The 23,810-nt window shown below is 41.7% G+C and overlaps 1 protein-coding gene across 1 annotated transcript in view; it reads right to left on the minus strand.

Moving 5' to 3' along the window:
• Positions 1–7,452: 7,452 nt before the first annotated feature.
• The window catches only part of rnf43 (ring finger protein 43), a 96,338-nt gene continuing 79,980 nt past the window's right edge, over positions 7,453–23,810 (minus strand). Inside the window, exons 3-9 of the mRNA XM_079248028.1 lie at positions 12,004–12,078; positions 11,736–11,867; positions 11,464–11,565; positions 11,204–11,374; positions 11,013–11,115; positions 8,688–10,190; positions 7,453–7,770 (exon numbers count right to left, since the gene is read on the minus strand). Of these exons, the coding sequence (XP_079104154.1) occupies positions 7,745–7,770; positions 8,688–10,190; positions 11,013–11,115; positions 11,204–11,374; positions 11,464–11,565; positions 11,736–11,867; positions 12,004–12,078 (2,112 nt within the window). The 3' untranslated portion in view covers positions 7,453–7,744. The remainder of the gene's footprint in view (positions 7,771–8,687; positions 10,191–11,012; positions 11,116–11,203; positions 11,375–11,463; positions 11,566–11,735; positions 11,868–12,003; positions 12,079–23,810) is intronic.

Raw genomic sequence — 23,810 nt, forward strand, 5'->3', positions numbered from 1 at the left:
TAATCACTAAGCACAACAAATTAAACCCTAAACCAATGACAACAAGAAAAGAATATGTTTGGAATAAAGCTATAATAAAGCATATACTATATTACTATCCTTTGGTTTTATACATATTCTTTTAAGTTAGTTGAACAGTTAGCTTCTCCAGCTAATAGTTTAAAACAGTTAGCTCTGGACAGAGCTAACAGTTAGCCTTGGACAGAAGTGTGGCTAGCTTTTCTCTGTTGTAGTGAAGTAAAGCTGCACAGAAGTAAATTAGTAATTTAGCTAAACTAGCAAAGCTAAGTTGAGCTAAGCTGTGTTCTAGCTGTGTTCTAGATGGTTCCTTTGTTATTTGTGTGCTACTGTCAATATATTAAGGTTCTCATTTAACTCTTATTTTAAAAAGGCAAAGCAACACATCCGAAAATGATAAACCATTTTAAGCATGTTTTGTTTAAATACACAACTTAACACGAAGAAATCCCTTGGTGGCTTTTGACATTATCTGATTTTACGTTACTCATGTTATTCAAATTCGCAATAAAAATGGCATCATAAAGATCAGTTTAATGTATTATTCCATATTTCTTGTGTCTATTACAGGGAAATATTTGATAATTCAAAGTTTGCGATCAAAGGATTCTAAAACTCACAATTGCCAGCTAAAGTGTACTTAATAGCATAAACCATGGGTAGGCAACTCTGGTCCTCATGTGTCATAGTCCTGGTAATGTTAGGAGTTTCCCTGCTGCAACACACCTGATTCAAATCAATGTTTAATTAGCAGATCTATGCAGAATTTGATGTCAAGCTCTGCACCAGTCTGCTGATCATGTCTGATGCGTGCCAGGTGTGTAGCAGCAGAGAAACTCCTAACATTTGCAGGACTGTGGCACTTGAGGATCGGAGCTGCCTACTCTTGGTATAAACTCTGCAGCTCTAATGTTAGTATAAACTAAATAGAAACAAAATACTTCGGCTTCGGCTGTCGCCAAGGCAAAAACTCGGGCATGGGAGGAGTTCAGCGGCGCCATGGAGAAAGACTTCCGGACGGCTTCGAGGCGATTCTAGTCTACTATCCGGCGGCTCAGGAGGGGGAAGCAGTGCTCCATCGACACTGTACAGTGGAGATGGGGAGCTGCTGACCTCAACTTGGGACGTTGTGGGTCGGTGGAGGGGATACTTCGAAGACCTCCTCAATCCTACCAACACGTCTTCCGATGAGGAAGCAGAGCTGGGGGACTCAGGGGTGGACTCTCCTATCTCTGGGGCTGAAGTCACTGAAGTCGTCAAAAAGCTCCTTGGCGGCAAGGCCCCGGGGGTGGACGAGATCCGCCCGGTGTTCCTTAAGGCTCTGGATGCTGTGGGGTTGTCCTGGCTGACACGCCTCTGCAGTATCGCGTGGACATCGGGGGCAGTGCCGCTGAATTGCCAGACTGGGGTGGTGGTCCCCCTTTTTAAGAAGGGGGACCGGAGGGTGTGTTCCAATTACAGGGGAATCACACTCCTCAGCCTCCCTGGTAAGGTCTATTCAGGGGTCCTGGAGAGGAGGGTCCACCGGATAATCGAATCTCGGATTTAGGAGGAACAGTGCGGTTTTCGTCCTGGTCGCAGAACAGTGGACCAGCTCTATACCCTCTTTGGGGTCCTGGAGGGGGCATGGGAGTTTTTCCAACCAGTCTACATGTTCTTTGTGGACCTTGAGAAGGCGTTCGACCGTGTCCCCCGGGGGCTCCTGTGGGGGGTACTCCAGGAGTATGGGGTACTGGACCCCCTTGTACGAGCTGTCCGGTCCCTGTACGACAGGTGTCAGAGCTTGGTCCGCATTGCCGGTAGTAAGTCGAATTCGTTTCCGGTGAGGGTTGGACTCCGCCAAGGCTGCCCTTTATCACCGATTCTGTTCACAACTTATATGGACAGAATTTCTAGGCAGAGCCGAGGTGTTGAGGGGATCCGACTCAGTGGCCTCAGGATTGGGTCCCTGCTTTTTGCAGATGACGTGGTCCTGTTGGCTTCATCTGGTCATGATCTCCAGCTCTCACTTGAGCGATTCGCTGCCGAGTGTGAAGCGGCCGGGATGGGAATCAGCACCTCCAAATCTGAGACCATGGTCCTCGGCCAGAATAGGGTGGATTGCCCTCTCCGGGTTGGGAGTGAGGTCCTGCCTCAAGTGGAGGAGTTTAAATATCTCGGGGTCTTGTTCACAAGTGAGGGAAGGATGGAGCGCGAGATCGACAGACGGATCGGTGTGGCGTCTGCAGTAATGCGGGCTCTGCGCCGGTCTGTCGTGGTGAAGAAGGAGCTGAGCCAGAAGGCGAAGCTCTCGATTTACCAGTTGATCTACGTTCCTACCCTCACCTATGGTCATGAGCTGTTGGTTGTGACAGAAAGAACAAGATCTCATATACAGGCGGCTGAAATGAGTTTCCTCCGCAGGTTGGCCGGGCTCTCCCTTAGAGATAGGGTGAGGAGCTTGGTCATCCAGGAGGGGCTCAGAGTAGAGCCGCTGCTCCTCCGCATCAAGAGGAACCAGTTGAGGTGGCTCGGGCATCTGGTCAGGATGCCTCCCTGGACGCCTCCCTGGTGAGGTGTTCCAGGCACGTCCCTCTGGGAGGAGACCCCGGGGAAGACACAGGACACGCTGGAGGGATTATATCTCTCGGCTGGCCTGGGAACGCCTCGGGATCCCCCCCGCAGAGTTGGCAAATGTGGCTGTGGAGAGGGAAGTCTGGGCTTCCCTGCTTAGGCTGCTGCCCCCGCGACCTGACCCCGGATAAGCGGCACGAAGACGAAGACGAAGACGAAGACTAAGACGAAGTAACAAAATACATTTATTTTAAAAAATGGAAAACATATCTGACACAAAATTAAAACAATTTACATGTCTTCACATAAAAGAAAAAAATCACACAATATATTTTTAGCACTACATTGACTAACTATTTGCAGCTTTTAACTGTTGTATTAATGAATAATATCTATTTTTCCTAAATTGGGACATAATCAACAAAGAAATACAATCTCCAACCACTTGAAGAGGCTATAAAATACAGTTCAGGCAGCATGGTGGCGTGGTTAGCACTGCAGCCTCACAACATAAAGGTGGCTGGTTTGAGCCTCAGGGGATCAGTGGCCTTTCTGTGTGGAGTTTGCATGCTCTCCCTGTGTATGCGTAGGTTCGTTCTGGGTACTCTGGTACTTCCCATCCACAAGACGTGTGTTAGGTAGGTTAAACGCGATGGTTAATGGACCACTTCTCTACATCCAAGTGGATAAAAACATCTGCCAAATGACTGTAGAATAGTTCAGTCTTTTAAGTCTTATTTACAGTAGCTCTGAGTTTGAGAGTTATACTGTTATTACTCTAAATATTCAAAGGAGGCCATGTTCAAATTGAAGGCTACTATTATTGAGAAACTGATTGAAACTATTACAATTAGCTTCAACCAAGACAAACCCTGCTTAAAAGCATTTCTAATTTCTATAAATTTTCAATTTTGTTTAAGGCAGAAAATCTCTCATGAATTACATATTGAGTGTAAATACTTTTAAACAATGGTGGGGCACCCTGAAATTTACATTTTCACAAAAAGTTAGGGATATTTGGCTTTCAGGTGAAATTTATGGATACAGTGATATAATATCATAAAAGTAAGACATTTAAGTAGAAGGATGCACTACTGATTTCCTCATCTCAAAAAATTCATTAAACACAAAAGGTAACAACAATGGTAGTTACACCACAACAAAAAATTTGAACGTCTCAATATCTCGTCATGTGCCCTTGAGCATCAATTACAGCTTGACAACGACGTCTCATGCTGTTCACAAGGTAACTTATTGCCTGCTGAGGCATGGCATCCCACTCTTCTTGAAGGGCAGCCCTCAGGTCATTGAGGTTCTGGGGTGCAGGGTTTCACGATGGCTCAGCTGATCCCACAGGTTTTCAATGGGATTCAGGTCTGGAGAGAGTGCAGGCCATTCCATTTGAGGTACACCAGTCTCCAACAGCCGTTCCCTGATGATGCGGCCTCGATGAGCAGGAGCATTGTCGTCCATGAAGATGAAATTAGGCCTGTGCTGTTCATGTAGGGGCACAATCACTGTATTAATGATGTTATTCAGGTAGTATGGGCTTGTCACTGTACCATTCCCAAAGTGTAGGGCAGTTCTGTACCAAGTGGACACCCCTGCCCACACTGTAACACCGCCACCACCAAAAGCTCGCCTGGTGACAACAGTGGCTGATGCATAGCGCTCTCCCTGACGTCTCCAACATCGTTGCCGGCCATCATTTCTGCTCAGTGTGAATCGACTTTCATCAGAGAACAGCACTGAGGCCCACTGGTTCCTCGTCCAGCGTAAATGCTCCCTGGCCCATGCAAGACGATGATGCCTGTGCCTGGTGGTGTGGTCAGGTACCCGTGCAGGTCGTCTAGCACGCAGACCACGCTGATGGAAACGGTTTCCAATGGTCTGACGTGACACTTGGGTGCCACTCACCTCTCTTAAACGTGCCTGGAGTTGAGTGGCATTCATCATCCGGTTTCTCAGGGCAGTGTTCACAATGTAGCGGTCATCAGCACGGGATGTGGCCAAAGGACGTCCACTTCTAGGCCTTTCTGTGACTCTTCCAGTCTCTCCATATCTCTGTTGCAACCTGCTGATGACACTCTGTGACACTCCAAGCTCAGTGGCCACTTCTGTCTGAGAACGTCCTGTTTGAAGCATCGCAATGGCAAGGGACTGTTGTTCCATTGTTAGGTGTCGTCTTGGTCTCATGATGTCAAAATGTGAACAGCATGATGAGGACAACTGTTTAAACACCAGCTCTAATTGAACCAGGACATTTATTGGTCAATTCAAGGATCATACAACTGCCGTGATTTTTGCCGTTAAGCTCCTTGTTAGAGAACAGCAACTTGTGCAAAATTTATTGAAACATTTAACAGTTGGACATGTGCATTTAAAACCTTAGAGAAGATCACATTAAGTTCACCTGTACAGGTTTGAATGCATTTTAGGCTTGTTGTGAAATTTCACCCAAAAGCTGAATATCCCTAACTTTTTGTGAGTAGTGTATATATACACCACCACCATGCACACATAATGAGGAAAAAATATTTTGCACTCAGATTTATTTCAAAATAATTTATTTGCTTATAATTGGAATGAAGACAGGTTGATACATTTGCGATGGCACCAGTCAGTTTCCATACAGAAACATTCAGTCTATACAGAAACCATTCTTTCAAACCTGGACAAAATGGATAAATATATTAGTAAATAAATATATTAGTGACATGTCACTATACTGAAATGTTCTATTATATATAAAATACAACACGATTTCATTTCTGTTTTTGTTGTTCTCTCTTTATACACAAAGTATCCAAAATATACTGATATATCCCTTAAAGTTCTGGAGGGATTTTATTTATTTTTTCTTTACTCTGTTAGAAAAGGCAGTTTCAGCTCATAATTCTTAGAAAAACAAAACAAAAACACACATAAACAACACGAAGAGGAAGATCTTGAACAGGATGAAATCACACCAGAGATTCTGCAGCGTCTTCTAAAAATCCTACTTTCACGTGTTGATGGTTTCGGGTGTGTTTACATTAATACTATGAATTTTTACTTTGTTTTTCTGTCTGTATAAAATCTGCTAAAGCCAAAGTGCTGCTAATAATTCAGTCATTTTCATCTCAGCCTCTGTGACTGTTCGGGCAGGAAAGGGAAACCCTGATACTTACGCTAAGAGGAACTCCTGTTGACACATTCAAAGTGAGGTATTAGTAAGAGAGACTACCAGAGACAGATTCAGCATGATTGTCAGAAAATGATTTCAACTTTTAGTCGAACATGTTCTCTCTTGTCAGCGGTGAGGCACGATGAGATTTAAAAGAAATGAACACAAACAAGCTGTGTTCAGGATTTGGCCTCTTTGTCTGGAGAGATAAGAGCTGTGTGTTGGGAGCTTCCTGCTTTAGTCTGAATGAATAAGGCACGTGTGATGGTTTAGTAAGTGCTACTTCTTATACTGCAAACCTTCGCAAGCCCTTTCTCTGCTGCAGTTTGACTGCCAAAAATAAAAATAAAAATCCCTTCACGTTTTCACTGAGAGAGAATCGACGCTAAAACAGAATTATTATTAATTTGATCTCAGCTTATTTAGTTCTGGTTAAAGTAGGAAAATTGAAATCTGATGACACATTGAGGCTGACTTTCATCTACACAGTTTAAAGTTTCCAGTCATGGATAAATGGGAAATCCAAGTAACAAACTGGTATTCCTTTCATTTACAGTTTGTTTTTTTTGTTTTTTGTTTTGCTTTTTAGGCAGGGTGGTTCAGACATGTTCACATATTTTTTAAATTGTATTTGGCAACATGTATGAATTCTTGATTTAAAATAAGAAAAACTTTCTTCTATTTCTGGTTACTTTCAGGAACTGGCAACGTAGCCTCAGCTTCTACCACAACAAAGGATTTTTCAAATGTTGTGGTGTTATTACTTTAACTGTGATGAAGTCTCTGCATTTTTCCAGTGTTTGATTGTTCCTGAGACATTTCTCAGATTTAAAATCATCAGCAAAGCACAACAAGCTTTCTAAAACATCTGGTGCTGTGGCAACAGACTGGGCTGATGCTTGTGACTGGTACTTCTCTAGTATGGCTCTGCTCCATCTGTATCCTACCTAATAGTCGTTCTTTTCTTTTGATGGTTGCAATCTTGTACATTTTCCAAGAGCTTCAGATTTAGGAAGACAATAAGGAGGGGGGGGGGGGGGGGGTATGTTTTTTGTGGAGCACAAAAAAAGGTCTTGACAAAATAAACAGAGTATAAGGAGGCTACAGTCTGAGCTCAAACGTCTGAAGTAACCACCAGCAAGAGAAATGACAAAAACATGACAATAGCTTGTAATGACGACAACATGATTCAGTCAAACCGGTCTGCTTTTATAGGTGAAAAATGTACAAAAAAAACAAAACGAAAACAAACAGCTGCCATTATTGATAAAAATGAAACCAAAGCCCATGCGAAGCTCAGCAACCTCAGCGGATGCATGCCATTTGAGGCGCTGAGCATAAACCTTTCTCTCCATTTGGACAAGCCAGACTACCAAGAGGGTAACGTTTGAGTTTGTTGGAGCTACATTGTTATGAGAAGGAAAATAATATTAATTTAAAAAAAAAGAAATCACTACAGCAGTACCATAAAAGACCCTCTGTCCGAGGTGTGTTAAGAAATCTGAGCTGAGGTAGGCTGGAGAGAAAAGCACCTCTCAGCTGAGACTGGACTCAGCGATGGAAGGTGAAGACTGAGCTAGTGAAAGTTTTAGTACCTCTAAAATCAATCAAGTTATGCTAATAGAGCGACTGATGCAGAGATAAGAGTCTCACTTCATGCAGGCTCAACACCCCAAGCAAGGATCATATCTTGGTTGTCATCAAGGAGCACGGAAACTTGTGCACTTCCAAATATTCCTCCTGCAACTGACGTGTTGGAAAATATTTTCCCCATTTATGAACTCGCCAGCGACACCCCGACTTCACAGATACACATCATTAAGTATATTTATATTAATTCAATGTGGTAAGCATGACTCTGAAATGAAGACACTTTCATTTGAGGGGGTAGCTGGGTGGTTGCCTGGACGACGGCTTTGCTGGTGGAATTTTGTGGAAGACATTAAGAGCCAATGAGAAGCTTCTCTTTTCTGGCTCCCGTGTAGCAGTTGAGGACGCAACATGTTCTTACACCCCAGACTCTTCTTCTGATCCTGCAGACACACAAAAAGCTCAAGTCAAATCGAAAACATTGCATAAGGATAAATAAAAACACATACACCAAAAAGGATAACTGCTTGTCTTCTTCATTTACATCTCTATTATTAAAATACTCTTCTAATCAAGTTCATCTCTGAGGTGAGAAATATTTATTTTAGCTAATAAAACATAAGTGACAATTTAAATATTAAAATTCTCAGAACAAAAGATGCATTTTGCCAAAAAAAATTCTAATCATTCTCATATGTTTTGAATTGTTATGCAGGTGCTGTTTTTCTCATTTTTTCCTAAATGATTAATGTAAATGACAATAAATATCATCATTTTAATGATAATTTTTTTTATTAGGGTATAATAATCTGGATTCAATTAAAACCACAAATGATGAAAACGTCTTCTTTTGCCAATCACTCAAAATCTAGTGTTCAAATGATACTGCACAAGTTTCACAACATTAAATCAGCTGTAAACAACTGCAACTACAATTTACCTGTTTTGAATTGCACACACTTTATTTTTTTAAACAATGTAGTGATTATGTTGAAGTGTTTGTGAAATATCCAATGTTCCAAATCTACCGCAAGATATTGCAATGTTTAATGTTTTTATTTTGCGGAAAGATCCTTCTTTCATCTTCGACGGTACAACTTTAAGAATATGAAACAATCTGAGGAAGAAATTTCCCATTTAATAAACTTGGAAACAAATGATCAAACCTTTGAGATTTCCATCAGTGCTCTTACCAGCTAAATCTTCAGCAGACAAACTAAAACCGAAACGTTTAATTAACTCTAACCCCACATACAGGATCATTTGGAGCTGATTATAGAGCAAATTATTGCTGAAATGAAACTATTCCCTAACACCAGATATCTATGTCATGCCATTAAAACAGAAAAGTAATACCCACCCTGATTGTGTTGAAAACCAACCGACTGGCAGTATAAACAAATGTCTGTGTTGCGGTCCCCAGAAGGCCCCTGATGGAACCTGCAGGGTGGCCTTTCCATGGCAATCCCAGGCCCCATGAGCTGAGGCTCCGAGCGGGCCTGCTGCACCCGTTTCTGCCACACCACCCGGGGCCCGGCACAGCAAGGCCAGTCCTCCATCCCTCCAGAGTCCAGAATGAGAGGCACGGAGAGCAAAGCAGGGTGCAGCTCAGGGGGGGAGCAGCAGAAGCCCGGGCCCTGACCATAGTGGATGTGGATGCTGTGGTCATCCTGCAGATCCAGGCTCTGGTGAAAGCGAACTGAGGGACCATCAAGCACGCAGCCTCCCATTCGCCCAAGAGGAGCAGGAGGATGTCCGTGTCCTTGGTGGCAGCAGTGGGACTGGAGCTGTAAGGGGATGGGGGACACTAGGACAGGGGGTCCTGTGGGGTTGCTGACGTCACAGTCTGTCCCAGGGCTGGGCCGATCGGTGGGTTCTGGCTGGGGGCAGTTGCAGGGGCCGTGCTTTGGGGCACACACAGGTGAGTCTTTGTCATGGGGAGCAGTAGAGGATGCAGGCGCTGCAACGCCAGCCCCCTGCACCTCATCCGAGCCTCTGTTCAGACCCTGGCTGTGCTCCCCCTCCTCATAGTGGTGGTGTCTGTGGCGATGGTAGTGGATGTGGCTAAAAACAGTCTGTGGCTGTTCTTCAGGACAGCCGGCTTTGTTCACAACAGAATCCAGAGATCTGGGCCGGGCCTGGACACCGGCCTCCAGGCTGTCTCTGCGGGGAGCGCAGCCGGGACCTGGCCCGTAATACACAAACGGATCATAGTCACTACTCAGAGAACTTCGAAAGGTGGACCAGCTGCCATAAACTCCCTGCAGAGACACATCAGTACAGTTAAGGACCGAGTCACTGGAGGAGCCGTGACAGGGCCCCGAGCTGGAGTCACTCGCTGGCCCATCGGCCAAGTATCCACTGCGCTCCGTGTGGTAGCTGCCGCCTGAGCAGCTTCCCTCGTCCTGCCGACCCTGGCCTGCGGCTCCACGAGCCTGCGGTGTGATGGAGACAGTGCGTTGGAGTCTGGAGCTGGATGCGCTGCGCTGGGCTGGACAGGAAGAGCGGTAGTTGTGGCAGGATCGACGCGGCGTGTAGTGGTGGCTGGTTCTGCAGTTACCTCCCATCCTGTGGGACCTCTCAGGACCTTCTGCAGAAAGGTGATACCCACAGCCTCCACCTGACTGCCTACTGTTGAGGAAATGTAGAGTCTGAGTGTCCATGGGAGAAGAGACACTGTAGTGGCCCAAATTGGGATAGGCTCCAGAGGGTCCACGGGGATAGTGGGGCCTCATAGAGAAGGGGATTGCATGCTGTGGAAAGGGGTGGTTGTGAGGGCTGCTGTAAGTTTGAGGATGCAGGAAACTCTGGTTTTGCTCCGAGCTCTGCTGGGATCTGTTCCTCTGATGCTGCCGCTCAGTCCCTAGGAAACACAGCAGCATGTTTTAAACTCAACTTAGCATGTTTAAAATTTATTTTAGCATGTTTAAAACATATCTTAGCATGTTTAAAACATATCTTAGCATGTTTTAAACTTATTTTAGCATGTTTAAAACATATCTTAGCATGTTTTAAACTCATTTTAGCATGTTTAAAACATATCTTTGCATGTTTTAAACTTATTTTAGCATGTTTTAAACTTATCTTAGCATGTTTAAAACTTATTTTAGCATGTTTTAAGCTTATTTTAGCATGTTTAAAACTTATTTTAGCATGTTTAAAACATATCTTAGCATGTTTTAAACTTATTTTAGCATGTTTAAAACTTATTTTAGCATGTTTAAAACATATCTTAGCATGTTTAAAACTTATTTTAGTATGTTTAAAACATATCTTAGCATGTTTAAAACTTATTTTAGCATGTTTAAAACATATCTTAGTATGTTTAAAACTTATTTTAGCATGTTTAAAACATATCTTAGTATGTTTAAAACTTATTTTAGCATGTTTAAAACATATCTTAGCATGTTTAAAACTTATTTTAGCATGTTTAAAACATATCTTAGCATGTTTTAAACTTATTTTAGCATGTCTAAAACTTATTTTAGCATGTTTAAAACCTATCTTAGCATGTTTTAAACCTATTTAAGCATGTTTAAAACATATCTTAGCATGTTTTAAACTTATTTTAGCATGTTTAACATTTCAACTTCCATCAAACAACAATCTTAAACTATTAATGTAGACAATAAAAGCAGTTTTAACCCAAAAATAACTGAAAAAGAAAAAAAAAAGTTGGCCTCACCCATGATGTTGTGCATGCAGAGTGGGCAGGTGCGGTGCTGCAGCAACCAGGGGTCCACACAGTCTTTGTGGAACTCATGAGCACAAGAAATTATCCTCAGGTGCTGGGATGGAAATGAGTGACATGTTGATTTGTGTCATTATAACCAGAAAAGACCAGCCAGACATACAGATACGGTCCAGCCCACCTACCTGCCCATCCTGGAATTCCTCCAGGCAAATAGCACATACAGGACTGGAGTTGGAGCTGCTGGCTGAGCCCCAGGCCCCACGCCGGTGCTGGGAACCCGAACAGCTTTGTGAGCTGTAAGTTTTTGTCTCCAGTCGACTAATGGCTTGCATGGTCTGCTGATGGACAGAGTCCTGGGAACATCAGAAGTGGAGAGTCATATAAACCAGTTCAAACTTCCCTATTTGACTTGTGAATCTCAAATCCTGTTGCTTTCACTCACCCAGGTCCTGTTAGACTTGCACTTGTAGCGGAAAGCAAAGATTAGGATGATGGTGAGAATGACCAAGAGGATAGTGAGCAATATGCTGACATCATAATGTTGCTGAAAACAGAAGTTACACTCTTGTCAACACACCTTTCTGTACACAAATATTTCTTTCCAAATAATTAAAATAGTTCCCAGCAGCCTCTTAGAGGAGGCATTTTGGTTTCTTTTTTGCAATGAGGGAACTGATTTTTTTTATTTGTTGTTTGCATGGTAGAAGTTCTTACCCACTTAGGCTTTATCTTTATCTCAATAACAACTTTGGCCTCCTCATTCTTGTTAACCAAACCCATCAGTTTCTCGGCATCCTCTGCTTCTACCAGCACAACGGGACGTGGAAGGGAATCTGTTTCTCGTAACTGGGTGTGTTTGTGCATCACATTAAGATGGTAAAAGAAAGAGAAGAGGGAATACAAGATAAGCAACAATAGGCGACGTTTCTGTTTTCATCCGGCATTTATTAGAAAAGGAGAGAGTTAGCGGTGCACATCTCACCTCAGCAGCAGCGTTGGCGTCATCGCTGACATCAAAGATAACTGCCTGAGCTCCTTTATCCAGTGCCATAAGCGCCTGAAGGAGACAGAAAAAGAAAGGATGAAGTTAAAAGGGCAAAGTGCACAGATGAAACTTCGTCACATTTAAGGTGATTATTTTAAAGACACAAATAGATCTACAAGGTCAGTTATGGAGCAGCGAGTTCTTGGTAAATGTGCATGTGCACCGAGCCATCACTAGGTGGCAGCCGTATTATGCTTCTCAGACCTCACAGGGAAAACCAGAGCACAGCGACGTCCTTCAGCCACTTGCCTGCCTGATGCCGGAGCCAAACTCCAGAGTAGAAAGTGCTTTAAAGTCACAGTGAAATCCTTATCCAATCCAAACTTTTCTCCAGTTTTTCTGGAGACTGCAGTGATGTGAAACTGGGAATGATGATTTGATAGTGTGAAAACAAAAGGGGGGAAATGCCAAATGACAAAAAAGAAGTTCTATATCTGTCCAACAGGCAAATGAGAGCAATTTTGTATTCAAACTAGGCTCTGAAAATCTACTGCAGCTCTACTCCTCTGTTTCTTTCATGTTTCCATTTACCTGCATGATTTTAAAGCTGGAAGACTAACCAGCCAACATGGAGGCACATAAGTGCATTTTCTGTTTTTTTTAGTACATTTTAACTTAGTCTTTAAACTGCCTCCCATTTTTGTCTGAATTGGAATAAAAGCAATTCAGAGGAAACATGGACCAGCAACCCTGTCTGTTGCCAGAGCATTTAGTGTGTTGAAAAGAAACATGTGCATCCTCAAAACAACTGGAAATAAACACACGGAGTCAACCAAGTGTCAGGTTAAGTTGCAGAATCTAACACAACAGGTGAAATGCACAACTGTATGTAAATGTGTTAGGATGCAGATTGACAGTCAAAGTTTGTAGTTAGCTTTAAGTTACCTTCAGGCTACTTCCTCCACTGTCCAACAACAAAACAACAACAGCACCAAGACCTGGTTTTAAACTTTTCCTCTGTGTGAAAGGCTGAGTATGTGAGCCAGGTGGTCGACAGATGATATAAAAATGTTTTGAGGTTAAATCAAAGTTTCACATTTTGCTGGTTAATCCATACGATGCTTAAGGCTGACATCCCAGTTTGTGAGGGCTGAATTATTCTTCTCAAGTATTCAATGAACAGATGATGGGGAAACAAACAAATAAACAACAAAAAAAAACAACAAAAAACCCAAAATGCAATGATATGTAAATTTCTTAAAGACATATTTTATTCCCAGCAGAACATAAACAACATGTTGGATGCTGAAACTAAGACATCTGACTATTTCATGGAAATGACCAAGTTAACATTGTAATTGGATCACAATATATTGGCTTCAATTAATTATGTCCGTAAAGTACCGTGAGACGACTTTAACTCATTCTGACTTTAATAGCAGCAACACATCTAGAATAGAGCTGGAACAGGGTGATGTTTTCCATTGAGTCAGATCCTCTATAGACTGAATGGTCTGTAAACGTCGGGGGAGTGAGGAGACCATTTTACTGGAGTTGTAGGACAGGAATGTTGTCCCATTCCGGTCTGATTCGGGATTGTAGCTGCTCAACAGTCTCTTTGTTGGCATAGTTTTTGTTTCATGAGGCACTAAATCATTTCTCTTGGTGAAAGGTGGAATGAGGCCAGATCAGTTCAGCACACAAACTCTCCTGTGAAGCAATGCGGTTGTGATAAAAGCAGTATGTGGTTTAGTATTGTCTTGCTGAAATATGCAAAGTCCTCCCTGAAAGAGACGTCGCCTGGCTGCGAGCAGACATTGCTCCCAACCTCTGTGTGGTTTTCAGCATAGATGGAGCCTTCACTAATTTGCAAGCTGTTCATATCATATGCACTAATGCAACCCTGTACCATCAGAGATGCAGATTTTTTAATTATCCATTGAAAAAATGCATGATAGTAATTTTTCTTCTCTCTATTCTAAAAAAAAGTTTCAAATTTGGATTCATCCAATCACAGAACAGTTTTCCACTTTGCTTCAGTCCATCGTAAATAGGCTCAGGTCTACAGACGACAGTGGTTTATCTGGATCGTGTTCACGACTGGCTTTTTTTAAATTTGCATGATAGTGATTTAATTTGTATTTGTTGATTACACAGTGAACTGTTTTCACAGACCGTGATTTCCAGAAGGGTTCTTGAGCCAATGCAGCGATTTTGCTTGGTAGAGAATCATCCCTGTTTTCACTGCAGTGCCAGAAAAAAGCCGACATCAAAAGCATCCAGTTTTAAACTCCAGTTTAATTATGTCCAAAGAATTTTAGCTTAATTGTCTAAATCTTTGATCAGACCTAATAATTGCACTTCAGACTATTTGCAGCCCTCTGAGAAATATATCTTGACTTTTAATTAGTATTCAGTCTGAATACAGTCAAGTTTTTTTTTTTATGTTTTAGCATTTCCTTTTAGTCAATTTTATTGTATTTGTTTGCTTTTTTGTTAAATTTTGTTATTGTTTTTTAATTAACTTGTAAAACATTTAGCCAACATTTTTTTTTTATTAATGTGCAACAGAAACAACTTGGCCATTGCTGATATTATACACTGCAGATAATGGAATCTTCCAAGTCTTTCCAAATCTATATTAAAGGTGGAGTACGTAAGATTTTCAATATTTTCAAAATAAATTAACTAATAAAATAACTACAATCATAATTAGAAAGTTTTTTTTAAACATGTAGGTTCCAGTCTGTTCATATTTGATGCATTATTAAATTACAAGTTTAATTAATGACAAATGACAAAAAGGAATTTTTTTTTTTACTGGTAGGCAAACATTTAAGAAGGGTCTTTGTCATTGATTAAACTTGCAATTTAATAACGCATCAAATATGGACAGACTGGAACCTACATGTTTAAAAAAACTATCTAATTATGATTGTAGTTATTTTTTTAGGTCATTTATTTTGAAAATATTGAAAATCTTACGTACTCCACCTTTAAGGAACTTGTTCTGAAATTGTTTTACAGTTTTTAGGTAGTTTATCACAAATTGATGTACCTGAGCCCCACCTTTACATCGGAGAGGCTCTGCCTCTTTATAATGCTCCTTTTATGCCAGGTCATGGCACAGATGTGTTCCCAACTTAAAAAGTCAGTTGTCAAACGTTTCTTCGGTTATTTTTTATTTGTGTCAATTACTTTCATAGCTTGTTTTTGTCCGAGTTTCAACCTTGTCTTTAAAAGCTGTATGCTGCCACATTTTCCATTTATTTCCAGTCTCAACGTCTAACATGGATTTGTGTTATAATAGCAAAAAAAAAGATGAAATTTGCACATTATTGTATTCTGAGTTTATTTGCACTGTATACAGCAACCCAACTGGTTGTAGGAACTGTGACAGACTGGATTCAGAGAAAACACAATAAGCTCCAGTGCAGAACTCCGAACCAACTCTTGATGACCTTATGTCAGGTTGCCTTTCACCTGCTGCAAGTGTGTAAGCCTCCATTTGCTTCTGAGTGTTGAGTTTCCCTGCAGTCTACTCTACTCCATGTCTTATCTCAAGCTCTTTGGTGTTTTGCCAATAATTAATGTAAGGAGATGTGATTTTCAAGACCGCATGACCCAGTTCAGACACTACATTACACATGCACACACGCACACACACATGACCACTGAGGCCATTTAGAACCATTTAGTACATGCATGGACCTAAATGGGAGGAAAAAGAGCCATATGTTTGACATGTGGAAATTTGCTTTACCTGGAGTTCAAAAGTTCCTTGTGCAACACAAGCATCCAACACACAATACAACACACAAAACACACACACGTACAGTAGAACACAGTTCAAGAACATCATAATATACTTTTTAAATGACTGGTGTGGTTTTATTATTCCTCAGAATTAGTAGTAGTGGTTCCACAGTGTGGTTTGCCAAACCATGTGCCTCTACTGAGCCACAGATCCGGAAGCAAGCTGAGGGATTTCATTACAGGATTATTAGGGAATATATTTAAACTTTAACGGAGCAATGATCAAACGCTAACAAGACAGTTGAGAGGCCCGTGAGCGCAAATGTTTCAACATCTCCAGATTTGTTATGGTCGGAACTGAAAGAGACATGGCTGCGGTTAAGTAAACACCCATCCTCATGAGGTGCAACTTGACACATGTGATTACACACTATTTGGCATGCAAGCAGAAACAATTGCAGCATAGGAATTTACTGTGGTTTACAGAGCTATACAGCAAAGACGTCATCACCGAAAAACTAACAAACAACACACAAACCACATCAGTCTGCTTCTACTTTTAACGGCGATGGCTTTTTGACGCAGGGCGTGGGAAAACAAGAGAGCAGCTTAGCAGTAATTTGTGAAAGGGTGAGAGATAGTTTTGGCTGGGGAGATTTCCCTCAGAGCGAGTTGTCGCAAACACAAACAGACCTGAAGGAAGCAGAGCTGCAGCTCACATAGCTCCAACGCAAGAAAAGCCCAGATTTCCCATGTTTCCACGGCGTTGACAGCCGATCTAAACCAGGACAGTAAAACTTCCAGACAAAACGAAACCGTAATTAATTTTGTCTTCACATTTGTACTTGTAAACAGAATCATAAAAATACCTGTCAGCAGGAGAGTCGGGGGTGTTCATAAGATTCCTTTTGGAGTATTTTAAATCCTATAAAAATACAAGTGCATAATGTATTTTTAGCTTTATAAAACAAAAAAATCTTACGCACAACTGCTTCAAAGTGCTGGAGAGATGAGCCATCAGGAGAAGATGAGTCACGCAAACAGACCAATCCTAAACCTTTGGATTAACCACGGATCATTCTGCGTAAACATCAGTCGGAGGCAGCGATCTGGACTCTCCAGCACTGGGTGGCCTCCTCGAGACCAGCCAGTGTTGTTTGTTTACATCCCCAGTGTGGTGTGTGAGTCAGGCCTGGCATCACTGTGTACTCCTGACCAAGCAGAAACAAACGACGTCGCTCTGATGTCTTTATTTGACATCAAAGACTGAGATGAGGATTTTTTCCACGAAAATGTCTCTTTTTCTTGTTAATGCGTCAGTATTTGTTGAGGTTTTTTTATTTTGTTGTTTCTGTGAAGGGTCATTTCATTTTCTGGTCTGGGTTGTGAGGGGAGCAGGTCTTGTCTGACTTCTCCCCACCCACCTCCTCCTGCTTTGTCAAACAGATTGTTTTTCATTTCAATGTCTGACTGAGCTCAAGAACATAAGTATGATAACTGCACTGCTTTTTCTGGTTTGATATGAATCAAATCTAATGAAGTTTGTGGCGGATATTGGCACTTGTAGTCAAACTTTTGATTTACACCCCTGACTGACATCCATACGAGGCCAAGAGGCATCAACTTTCCAAAGTGTCATGTTGTCTACAGGTTTTCCTCACACCTCCACTGAGAGGGATCCAAGAAGCCTCCAACATGGGGCTCCAGCCACCTCGACTGCTTCCCCTTAAACAACTAATGCTAACAATGAACAATACTTTGAGGAGGCTCATGTTGCAGTTTTTGCAACATTCTAGCAACTACCTGCAGCTTTAATTTGCTCGCTGTCTCTCATGCTCATACTGGACAGGTTATAGAAAAACTTTAGGTTTGAACACCAATGTAAATAAAAACTCCAGCACAGCAAAAGACTTGGTGTTGCTCAGTTGTTTCCCTGTGGTGAATATGACTTTTTTTTTTTTAAGTCCTGGCCAATCAAAAACTTAGATTTTCTTCTTTCTTCTTGGTCATTGGTTATTTATGGAATAGAAATGGTACACTCATGACATCAACACAAAGAATTGTGGGAGTAAATAGCCGTTTTTTTGTGTACTTTTTACTTCAGCTTTGTGGTACACGGTAAGTTAAACGTTATTGTTTTTAGTAGAGAACCTGAATACATGACACAGAACAGATTTGATTCACAGTTTACTTCATACGCTGTTTGCCCTCTTACAGTATTTTATTCACATTACTATGCAAAATTAAATGAAATAAATAAAAAAAAACCTCAGTCACTTTGAAACAATAAACTTGAAGTATCAACAGTACTAATTCTCGTGGTGTTTAAACTAATGGTTATGAGAATGTTAATTCTGTGGTGAGAAAAGCACCAAAACGATCGAGACAAACTACAACAATCAGTAGTTTTAAAATGCAAGACAAGTGTAAGAACTTCCACCAAACACAAGGTAAAACCCAACGTTTGAGCGTGAAACTATTGGCAATGCATTTAGACCATGAACTTCATTCACTGATCAGCAGATTAAAATGATCTTAATTTTATTTAATGCTTCTGCATCATAACAACTCTTCACCTCTCTTGTCAGTTTAGACATATTTACCTGTGAGAAACCTGAAAGTGTAGGTGGGAATGCTAGCTGGGTACCCCCGAATAGCAGAAAAGTAACTCCTTCATGCCCTCTTACCAGCAGCTCCATGCTTAGCTGCAAACATCCCCAAAAGGAAACTGGAGGCCCAGTGCTGTGAAGCACATAGGATCACATCACCTGCAATAAAAGCAAAAATGCAATCCTGAGCTCGATGAACCGGCATCTTCTGGCTCGTAGGCTACAGCTAGGAATTTTCTCTGCTAAAGTTATGAACAGAATCTATGACAACAGGCGGTTGAGTCCTTTAATCGCTAACCTTAAGTGGTCCAGCGAGATGACCGCTCTTCCTGGAGGCTTCTTCCTTTTAAGGAGCATTTTCTCCACTGTCACCATGTGCTTGCAGGACTGAACAAAGCAGAAGATCCATTCATAGGGATCTATCTACAAACTGGCTTCATATAACCAAAATTCTGAGGAATGTAATGACTTTAATATCAAAGGATGATATTTGTATTTGACTGGAGTTTTTAAACCTTGAGATTATTTTACCTGAGAACTGGAACTATGTAAATAAACGGACTCGAACAGAAATTAAATGGAAATCACACGTTTAACCTGCTGCAGACACACAAGACTTCATATGCACCTAAGCGGCAAACATCTGGTGGTTAAAAGTGAAGCCTATGCGGAAGTGCATAAAACTGCAGTTCCACCTTCATCCACTAGGGGCTGAAAACAGAGCGAATCCCCATAGACTCTAATGTTAAAAAGACCAACTTCACGGCAGAAATAAACATGTTTACAGGCTGGTTCAAAAATCCATTTTCGGTTTATAGGTCAGGTTTACCTCCATGAGAACTGTGGAGGGAGTGAATTTTTTTCTAACTGGCCCGTTTTAAAGTAATTTAATCTCAAAGTTTGGCATATTTAGGGGCGTGTCCTTTTGATTGACAGGTACCGATCTCTGGCTTCAAGTCAGAAGATCGTAGAACAACCGCGGTTTTTAGCCGTTTAACAACGTGACTTAGCTTTAGCCCGCTTACCTCCGTTAGCGGGTTAGCTCCCGTTATCTCGGGTTAGCTCGGTTAGCTCTTAGCTATAGAAAACTTGGAGTTCGCTCGATGTCAATCATCCGCCATGACGCTCACGGCTGCCCTCTCAGCTTCACCTCTTTGCCCATATTTGTATTTTCCGGGCGAGACAACGCGCATGACGCTGCCAACATGGCGATGGTAGGAACCGCCCACCGAGCTTCAATTCAGCTCTTCAGAAACCTATGGGTGACGTCACGGAGGCTACGTCCATCTTTTTATATACAGTCTATGTATGCAGCAGATTCAGCACTTCATTGTCCTAATGCAGCCCCATCAATTCTCACATGGGAAGGTCGTCACAAGCCTTATGCAAAACCAAAATTCTTGTATTCCCCCCCAAAAAAACACATCAGACTTTAATTCAAGCCTCAAGTCCACAGTGTGGATGTACACACTATAATGTGGAAGTAAAGAGTGAGAGTGAAAGAGATAAAGAGAAAAAACTGCAGCAGAGAGTGAGAGGAAGGAGTGGAGCAGGCTGCGGTGCTGCTGTGTTCAAGTGTCTAATGACAGAGTACTGAGTTGTGGCCCTACAGGTCTAAGCCCGATTCTCTCTGCTCTATCATTTCTCCAGACGAGCACGCTGAAACCATTACAGCGACACACCACATGTCTAAATGAGGGAAGGGGTATGACAGAGGTAGCAAACTGGTATTGAAAGCAGTTGCTTTGAGTAGCTTTACCTTCAAAATAAAACATCATGGAAAAAGGAAGCGGCTCTAAGACTAATTATTAAGCATGAATGTCCTCTAGGAGTCTAAGATCATAGGAATGATTTCTTAATACAAGCTGTGTGACTAATGCTGTGATTCACTTCTAATTAATAACCTCCATTTCACTTCCTCGCCTCTTTAGTAAATGAGTATTACAAACAGCTTCCAGAGGATCAGAAGAAAGAAAGCTGTGGGAAACTGTTCTGAAACTTAATTTTATGGAAAAGTTGCTAGATGTGTTGAACAAGACAAGTGGTAAAGCACTGCAGTGTGTTTCATTCCCATCCTCCGTATTCACCTGATCTTGCACCGTGTGAACGTTACTATTTCCAGGAGTCAAGACTGCATGGAGGCAACCTCTTGAGTTTGTTCCAGTAGATTATAAGGAAAAAGCAGTTGCTGCACTGTTTTCATGAGGGATGCAGAGGCATATATTTGCAGAAGGGAAATACATCTATTGCTGATCATGTTCTATCCTACATCTATGTTTGGATATATTTCACTTGACTACCCTTCTTTTGATGCCATGTTGTTCCACAGAATTAAGGGTAAGACACATGAACAAAATCAGCTTTTTTAAAAAAAATTTTTTTATTTTGATCTAAAAAAAGGACTTTTAAAAGAGCAAATATTGGTTACAACAAACAACAAATAAAATAGGCTTCTTAAGTTCGAAAAAAGGTTTTGGAAGAAGTTGGGCACTTATGTAGTCCAAAACCTCCTTTTCAATGACACTGTAAAATTTTCACAGCATGAATAATGTAAATAAATTCCATTACAATGAAACCTAAACAGTATACAGTCGTAATTTTTTGTCATTTCCACATAATAAAAACCCTAACTGCCATCACATTGTTGTCTGCAGTTATTTGTATCACAGTATAATTTACAAATACAAATCTCTACCCAAAGAAAAGGGTACTTGATGTGCTTCAAGTTGATCTATTAAAAAACTAGTACATTTCAAGTACATTTATCAGCTCAGAAAATACAAAACCTGACAGGATATGATTTAGCAACTTTAAAATTCTCCCAGACGCTACAGTGGTACATTACATCTGCAAACATAAGCACAGCATTTGCTCTAAATATTGTTTACCTGGCTTTCAGGCTGCATATTTAGGTCTAATTGTGTGTAAATAATTACTGTATGTGTGTGTGTGTGTGTGTGTGTGTGTGTGTGTGTGTGTGTGTGTGTGTGTGGTGTGTGTGATTGTCGGGTGACTGTCGGGTGTGCGCCTCTGGCTGAGCGGCAGCTGAGTTGGTTGGAGGAGGGAAGGGTGCGGCCCTGCTGAATATCCATTACTCATATCAGCTTTTTGATGTGGGGGCACTGGAGGAAGGGGGTGGAGAGCGTGGAGGGGCATGGGAGGTGGGGGTATGTACTGTATGGAGAGGAAAGAGAGGAGGAGAAGTGTGGAGGTGGAGGGGGGGAGGAAGGGCAGGCAAGTCAGGACAGGTGAGCAGATTTTACCACTCAGGTAAAGTTTAAGCCTGAAGGGGTGGGCCTGAATCCTCCTCCTGCTTTTACCTCACAATCACCCTGATGCACGCACACACACACACACACACACACACACACACACACACACACACACACACACACACACACACACACATTGAAACATTAAATCCAGAAGTTGGTCTTGGCCACATTTCTCTAACAACGGAGAAAAGGAAAAAAGCTATGAAGCTGGTTTGCCTGTGTGGAGGTAAGACAGGTCATTTAGAGAAGTCAGTGTTAAAACTCCCCCCACCCACCCACCTGCACACACACACACACACACACACACACACACACACACACGCACACACACACACACACACACACACACACACCCACCCCTCTTCATTAGCAGCCGTTTTGACACACATTTGAAATGCAAAGCACAAGGTGACAGAGAAAGGCCGATGTCATCTGATACACTATCACTTGCTAGACACATCATCGAGACATCAAAGAGCCGAACAGCAAGTGCCCGTTTCCCGGGTTGGGGGGGGAATGGTGTGGTTGGTGTGGGCAGATCACACTGATGTGTCTACCAGTGACAGCAGCAGAGATGATGGAGCTGTGAGACTCCTCTGACTCCAATGTGCTTACCATGCAACCGTACTATACCTCCCTTAGCCCAGTGAGCCCAGTGAGACCAGCACCAGGTACTGGGAGTCTTAATGGAGGGTTAACAGTTAGTAAAAGTGTAGAGAAGAGGAAAAACAGTCACTAAGGTTGCACAGCGGTAAAATATTCATTAGACCTAAAATGTTGTGAAACTAAATTGGAAGTGGAATCGATTTTTATCTTTGTGCTCCATGGAAACAAGTGAATTCATTCAAAATGACCAGTGCAGCATTTGTTATGGAGGAGGAAGCAGGTTAACTAAATGAAATATAAATCTGTTGTAATTCATGAGCACATTTTAAAAACAACATTCCTGCAAAGCATTCAATGCACATGTCATTCATTTTACTACCTGTAGGGGGCAGCAAAGATGTGAATTTTCTACACATTGCTCTACATAGATGGTAGATAATTACACCAGTTTGGGTTATTTGACTTATTTTAAATCTTTCAAATTATCCACACAAAAAAAAAATTTACTCGCTATTTTCTTTACACATCGATTGACTTTTATTACTTCAAAAAAGAAGAAAATGTTCCCAACGCCGAGTCAGAAAACTGGTGTCTTGCTGTTTTATTTCACCCATTTCTCCTAACATTTCCCTCATTAAAACAGCTGAATGGCTGAACGAGTTAAGCCACATTATGATGGTTTTTAATTCAGCCGTTCCAGTAAGTTGACAAACATTTTTGTGCACCTTATGATTCCTTCAAAATAATGGAACCTTTACTTTCCACATAAATCTGGCTTTAGGCTGTGACTTTTTTCTTTGCTTTAGATGAATAACGCTGATTACTGCTTCACTGAACAATCACAGAGTGAGCGTGCTGTGCACCTCATCGGCTCTTGGTATCATGACATACAGGATCACTTTAGGTATAATTCTGAAGAAGAAATGCTGGGAAGAAAATCCTTTTGGATGTTTCTGATCTCTACCTGACACTTTCTACTCACCTCCTCAAACACATTTTTAAACCCCTCTCCTGTAAAAGTTGCAACATGAGAAGTGAACTAGTGCTACAAAGTCAGCTGTATTCCCTCTCTATGAGGAAAAAAGTAAAACAACCTTAAATGTCACCTTGTTTCTGTGCATATGGATTAATACAGCACGGTATGGATGAAAGTATTACTAGAAGAGGTTGAGAATGAGTCTTTCCTAATTTTTTTGCAGCTGACTGAACTCAGAGACTCAGGGGAAGCCAATTAGAGGGCCTTTCCCGGCCTTTTAAGAGGCAGATAATGTTCTTGTTTTCATAAAGCATCCTGTTATTTAATCAGGGCAGTAAGTGAGAGCCTGACACCCCTCCTGCAGTGTAGAGCAGCCTCCCTCCCTCCCATCATTCCTGTCCTGAGCCCTCCATCTCATTCAACAGCTCTTGTAAGCCTCCAGGAATTCATTCTTGGAACAAGCAGAGCAAACACACGTACACACACTCACACAATCAGCTCTGCCACAACTGAACACACAAGCAGTGTGTAAATAAGCCAGAACTGAAATAGAAATTTTCCAAACATAAATGCACCAGTTTG

Source organism: Telmatherina bonti (assembly GCF_933228915.1).
Source record: "Telmatherina bonti genome assembly, chromosome: 10".
Classification (NCBI taxonomy): Eukaryota; Metazoa; Chordata; class Actinopteri; order Atheriniformes; family Telmatherinidae; genus Telmatherina; species Telmatherina bonti.